This window comes from Phaseolus vulgaris, chromosome 4 (assembly GCF_000499845.2).
Source record: "Phaseolus vulgaris cultivar G19833 chromosome 4, P. vulgaris v2.0, whole genome shotgun sequence".
Lineage (NCBI taxonomy): Eukaryota > Viridiplantae > Streptophyta > Magnoliopsida > Fabales > Fabaceae > Phaseolus > Phaseolus vulgaris.
The window spans coordinates 17,968,527-17,974,006 of record NC_023756.2 but is presented as its reverse complement, the minus strand read 5'-3'; the positions used below and the strand labels follow the sequence as shown (position 1 = coordinate 17,974,006).

Below are 5,480 nucleotides of genomic sequence, written 5' to 3'. Positions count from 1 at the left end.
CATAGCGTCTGACCCATAGACTAAGTTGAAAGGTGTCTCATGGGTGCTAGATTGCGGAGTGGTGTGATAGGCCCACACGATCCTGGGAACTTCCTCCGCCCACGTTCCCTTGGCCTTTTCTAACCTTCTCTTCAGCGCTCTGAGCAGTACTCGGTTGGCCGACTCTACCTACCTGTTCGTTTGAGGGTGTTCTACCGAGGCGAACACCTGCTGTATCCCCACCTCCTCGCACAGGTTCCTTAGTTGGTGACTCGTAAACTGGGTGCCATTGTCAGAAACCAAACGCTTGGGCACTCCGAAACGGCACACGACATTTTTCCACACAAACTGTTGGACCTTGTGAGCGGTGATCTGCGCGACCGGCTCTGCCTCCACCCATTTCGTGAAATATTCGATGGCAACGATCAAAAACTTCATCTGCCTGACCGCCTGGGGAAATGGTCCCAAGATGTCGATTCCCCAAGTGTGGAACGGCCAGGGGCTGTGAATCGACCTCAGCTCTTCAGGGGGCGCCTTGTGCTAATCTGCGTGTTGCTGGCACTGCTTGCAACGCTGAGCGTAGCCCACACAATCCTCCCTCAGCGTTGGCCAGTAGTACCCCGCACGGAGAACTCTACTCGCCAAGGCGCGACCGCCGACGTGGCTCCCACATATTCCCTCGTGGAGCTCTGACATAATCCTCGTGCACTGCTCCCCGTGCACGCATGCTAACACCGGATGGGTGAACCCGAACCTGAAGAGATCCCCATTGATGAGAGTGAATTTGCTCGAGCTTTTCTTTATCCTCTTTGCCTCTGTTGGCTCCAGCGGAAGCACCCCATCCGCCAAATACCGCTGGTACGGCGTTATCCACGTGTCGGCCCTTCCAGCGGTGCCAACTTCCATCACCTTGTCGGATCTCATTGGTCGCACTCTCACTCTCGGTGCTCTCAAGGTTTCTTGAGTGAGAGACCGATGACGGACCGCCCCACGCTCATTCGACTTGCACACCTGCAGCACCTGGTGGTACGTTACGAACGCGCGAGGCACCTTCAACGTCTCCTGAATGACGGTCCTCTGTCTCCCCCCTTTGCCCGAGCTGGCCAGCTTGGTGAGCAAGTCGGCTCTAGCATTTTGTTCTCTCGGCACGTGGATCAACTCAAACTCTGCAAAGGACGCCTTCAAGGTGTGCACATACTCAAGTTATGCAGCCATCTGTGGGTCTTTGGCCTGGAACTCTCCCGTTACCTGCCCGGTGACCAACAGGGAATCAGTTTTGGCCATTAATTTTCTCGCTCCCATCTCTCTTGCCAGCAACATACCGACGATCAGGGCCTCGTACTCCGCTTGGTTGTTGCTGGCTTTGAAGGCGAAACGCAGAGACTGCTCGATCAGCACTCCGTTTGGGCCTTCCAGGATGACCCCCGCGCCGCTCCCCTGTTGGTTGGAGGATCCATCCACCGATAAGACCCATCGGAAAACCGAGACCTCCGATGGTGCAGCGCCCGACGACAACTCGACGACGAAGTCCGCAAACACCTGCCCCTTGATCGGTCCTCGGGGCTCGTATCTGATATCAAACTCAGATAGCTCTACGACCCACTTTACCATTCTCCCGGCTACATCTAGCTTCTTCAGCACCTTCTGGATGGGGAGATCAGTCATCACTACGACCGTGAAGCTGTGAAAGTAGTGGCATAGCCTCCTCGCTGAGAACACCACCGCCAGAGCTGCCTTCTCCAGGGCCTGATACCTTACTTCAGGACCTTGTAGCACCTTACTTACAAAATAAATAGGTCTCTGGACCTGGTCTTGCTCTTGGACCAGAACTGAACTAACCGCCCTCTCTGTTACAGCAAAGTACAAACGGAGAGGGGCGCCCACCTGTGGCTTGCACAGTTCCGGCGGGCTTGCCAAATATTCCTTTAGCTTAACGAATGCCTCCTCACACTCTTCAGTCCAAACGAACCTACTATTCCGCTTGAGACATTGGAAGTAAGGATGACCTTTCTCTCCTCCAGCGACAATGCCGCCAGCCGACCGGTGAGTTGCTGCACCTCCTTCACCGACGCTGGGCTCCTCATTGCCATGATCGCCGCACATTTCTCGGGATTCGCCTTGATCCCCGCTCTGTTAAGAGGAAACCTAAAAACTTCCCCGCTTCCACGTCAAAAATACATTTCTCTGGGTTGAGCTTCAACCTGTACTTGGCGATTGTTGTAAATAATTCCTCCAGATCAGTGACCTGCTGCTCCTTTCCCCGTGAGGTCACACCATGTTATCGACATAAGCCTGGACGTTCCTCCCCAGCATCGGCGAGAGCACTCTATCCATCAACCTCTGATAGGTTGCTCCCGCATTCTTCAACCCGAACGGCATTACCTTATAACAGTAACAAGACCGCTCGGTCATGAACGCGGTCTTGCATTCGTCCAACGGATGCATCCTGATCTGGTTATAGCCCGAAAATGCATCCAAGAAACTCATAAGCTGGCATCCTGACGCGCTATCCACCAGGGCGTCTATGCTGGGCAGGGGATAGGAGTCCTTGGGGCATGCCTTGTTGAGATCGGTGAAATCCACGCACATCCTCCACTTGCCGTTTGACTTCTTCACCAGTACCACATTGGCCAGCCACTCTGGGTACTGGATTTCTCTGATATGCCCCGCGGCCAAGAGTTTGTGGGTTTCCTCGTGGATCACCTGCCTCCTCTCCTCATTGAACTTCCTCCTTCTTTGGCGCACCGGCCGGACCTGAGGGTCCATTGCAAGACGATGGCAGAGGAAGTCCAGGTCAATACCTGGCATGTTTGAGGCTGACCATGCGAACACATCCATATTCTTCTCAATCACCCCGGAGATCTGCCGTCGCGCGTCCTCGCTGAGCGGCCCTCCCAGCTTGAACCTTTTTCCCCCGATATCCGTCTCCACCCACCCCTCAGCCGGGTGGGGTCTTCCTTCACTGGCGATGACCGCCCTCGCGATCCCAGACTCGCGAGGCGCGTTCGCGCTTTCTCTCTCAGCTTTATCTTGGGCATTCCCCGAGCCCCCGAGCACCGCTTCCTCCATCTCCACGTCGCCCTGCGTGCCTCTTACCAACGTTGGGACCTCCGCTCGCCTATCGTCCACTCCCGGCGGCGTCGTCGAGGTAACATGGCACACATTTCTCCGCTGCTTGAGGCTGTTCTCGTAGCAGCGGCGGGCTTCCTTTTAGTCCGATTTAATGGTGATCACCACCCCCTCCATCGATGGCAACTTCAGCTTCATGTGCCTCATCAACGGTACGTCTCCCAACTTGTTGAGAGTCGGCCTTCCCAATAGTATGTTGTAAGCGGATGGAGCATGGACCACCAAGTACTTAATTTTCTCGGTGCGAGCCACAGCACCATCCGTGAATGTAGTCATCAGCTCTACATAGCCTCGCACCTCCACCTGGTCCCCTGCGAAGCCATACAAGCACCCCGGGTATGGCTTCAGATGGTCAGGGGACAACTGCAGCTTGCTGAACGTCGGCCAGAACATTACGTCTGCCGAGCTTCCCTGGTCCACGAGGACCTTGTGCACCTTCCTCCCTGCCGTGACGAGGGAGATAATTATTGGATCGTTGTCGTGAGGCACAACGTCCTGGAGATCTGCCTTGGTGAAGACAATGTCGATGTCGGGGGAGTGATCTTCCTCCACCGAGTCGACTGCCATTACCGAGCGCGCGTACCTCTTTCTATGAGAGGTTGTACATCCTCCTCTAGAGAAACCTCCGGCGATCGTGTGCACCTCCCCGTGCACCGACACTTCGTGTTGCGGATCCTCCGCTGGTGCCCCCGATGCTCGATCACCTTGCGTCTCCCGCAAGTAATCGCTCAGAAAACCACTTTTCACCAGCTCCGCGAGTTGGTGCCCCAACGCCAAGCACGTGTGGAGTGGGTGGCCATAAGCCTGACGAAATTCACACCACACGTTCTTCTTCCGCCCCAGTACCTTATCGGTCTTCTCCGGTGCTCGCAGCCTTGCTGCTATGTCTGGAATGGCGATCAGCTCTGCCAATTCCACCACAAAATCAAACCTGGGGGGTGCATTGCTCTCCCTCGTGCGCCCCCTGTTCTGGTCCCTTCGAGGCTCATAAGGGCGAGGTTTCCCCTGAGCCTTCTTCCCTTCTTTGGCCTCATGCACCCTCATCGGCTGCTGAGTCCTGCTCGGTCCTGCGCGCGACTTGGTAGAGATCGCGCTTTCCCTCTTCTCAGACACTGCTGTTTCTACAGCGATATGCGCCACAGCACGACGCCTAATCTCCGCGAAGGTGCTGGGGCGTTTCCTGATCAAAGATTCACTGAAAGGGCCCGCCAGAACCCCTTTCTTGAACGCATGCACCAGCATGTCCTCATCCTTGCTGGGCAGCCTTACCACTTGAGCCCCAAAACGACAGAGGTAGTCCCGGAGGGACTCGCCTTGGCTCTGGCGGACGTCGAACAGGTCATACGACACCACTGGAGGTGCCCTGTTCACGATATACTGCTACATGAACAACTTCGAGTGGTAGGCTCACGAACCACTCCAGCGCAATCCCGCTCAGGGTGCTCATGAACAGTTTGCAGTACACTGCATCTGAGCCTCCAGAAAGCATCATCTGGGTGTGAAATGCCGTCAGGTGCGTTTCTGGATCCTCCACCCCTGTAAACGAGGCCTTCACCCCCACCAAGCTTGGTGGCACCACTGCACCCATAATCTCATATGAGAATGGCATGGGGAAGGTCCTGGGGGGAGATGGTGGCGGCGACACTCCTTCCTCCGCCACCCGCTCTTTCTGCACCTGTAAAGTCTTGCGCAATTCTTCGTTAACTCAATTTAATTCTTTATTCTTGCCTTGCGATGCAGCCAAGTCCGCTTGCATCCTTTCTTGCTCCACTCTTGATGTCGCCACATCATCTTGTAGCGCTCGCATTATCTCCAAGACTTGCGCCATTGTCACAGCTCCTTCTTCAGCTGATGGCGCGGGCGAAGTTTGCCTTGTCTTCCTCATTCTTTCGGCAAAGAATCTCAAGAACAAACGAAGTCTAACAACACAGTGGATGGGATCACAAATTCACACGGGCCCCACGGTGCGCGCCAAATGATCTTGCAGGTGACTTGATCGTTGAAGGTCTCGCCACGTCAAACTTCGTCTTCCGCAAGCACGTTCCAAGCACTTTCCAACCAGCTCCGAGCGAACCTGCGAAAACACCACAAACGGTGCCTCTAGCGGCCGATTGCACTCCGACGCTCAAGTCAGTCAAACAAGACCACCAAAGAATTGTGTACTAAAAATATCAGTGACACTCGTGCACTCTGTGATTCTCCCTTTATCTCTCTGAGTAAAAACTAATCACTTGCCAGAATCAATCGTACCTTTGCAATGAGCGTGGAATGCCTTTATATACTCTGCCGTGCGCCCAAGTTATTCGTGTGCGAAGTAACTTAGCGTGTTTCTTTCATTGGGTGTCTCGTGCAGCCTCAGCGTGAGTACCAGG

General features: G+C 54.9%; 3 protein-coding genes across 3 annotated transcripts; all 3 read right to left on the bottom strand.

Annotated features, from left to right (window-relative positions):
- Positions 1–519: 519 nt before the first annotated feature.
- On the bottom strand, positions 520–903 carry LOC137838405 (uncharacterized). The gene has a single exon (XM_068647650.1). It carries the CDS (start codon positions 901–903, stop codon positions 520–522), a length of 384 nt encoding a protein of 127 aa, XP_068503751.1.
- A 279-nt stretch (positions 904–1,182) lies between these two features.
- On the bottom strand, positions 1,183–2,082 carry LOC137838404 (uncharacterized). The gene has a single exon (XM_068647649.1). It carries the CDS (start codon positions 2,080–2,082, stop codon positions 1,183–1,185), a length of 900 nt encoding a protein of 299 aa, XP_068503750.1.
- Positions 2,083–3,189: 1,107 nt separating this feature from the next.
- LOC137838403 (uncharacterized) lies at positions 3,190–4,936 on the bottom strand. Its single transcript, XM_068647648.1, has 3 exons — positions 4,837–4,936; positions 4,524–4,686; positions 3,190–4,471 (listed from the first exon to the last, which is right to left on the bottom strand). Exons 1-3 carry the CDS (start codon positions 4,934–4,936, stop codon positions 3,190–3,192), a joined length of 1,545 nt encoding a protein of 514 aa, XP_068503749.1.
- Positions 4,937–5,480: the final 544 nt, after the last annotated feature.

Bases quoted from the DNA above. Each gene is read 5' to 3' on its own strand.
- LOC137838405 (XM_068647650.1), bottom strand. From the start codon at position 903: ATGAGATCCGACAAGGTGATGGAAGTTGGCACCGCTGGAAGGGCCGAC.
- LOC137838404 (XM_068647649.1), bottom strand. From the start codon at position 2,082: ATGTGCGGCGATCATGGCAATGAGGAGCCCAGCGTCGGTGAAGGAGGT.
- LOC137838403 (XM_068647648.1), bottom strand. From the start codon at position 4,936: ATGGCGCAAGTCTTGGAGATAATGCGAGCGCTACAAGATGATGTGGCG. The intron at 4,687-4,836 runs GCAAGAATAAAG...TTATGGGTGCAG, and splicing joins GGACTTGGCTGCATCGCAAG to TGGTGCCACCAAGCTTGGTG. The intron at 4,472-4,523 runs GTTCGTGAGCCT...TATCGTGAACAG, and splicing joins AGCGGGATTGCGCTGGAGTG to GGCACCTCCAGTGGTGTCGT.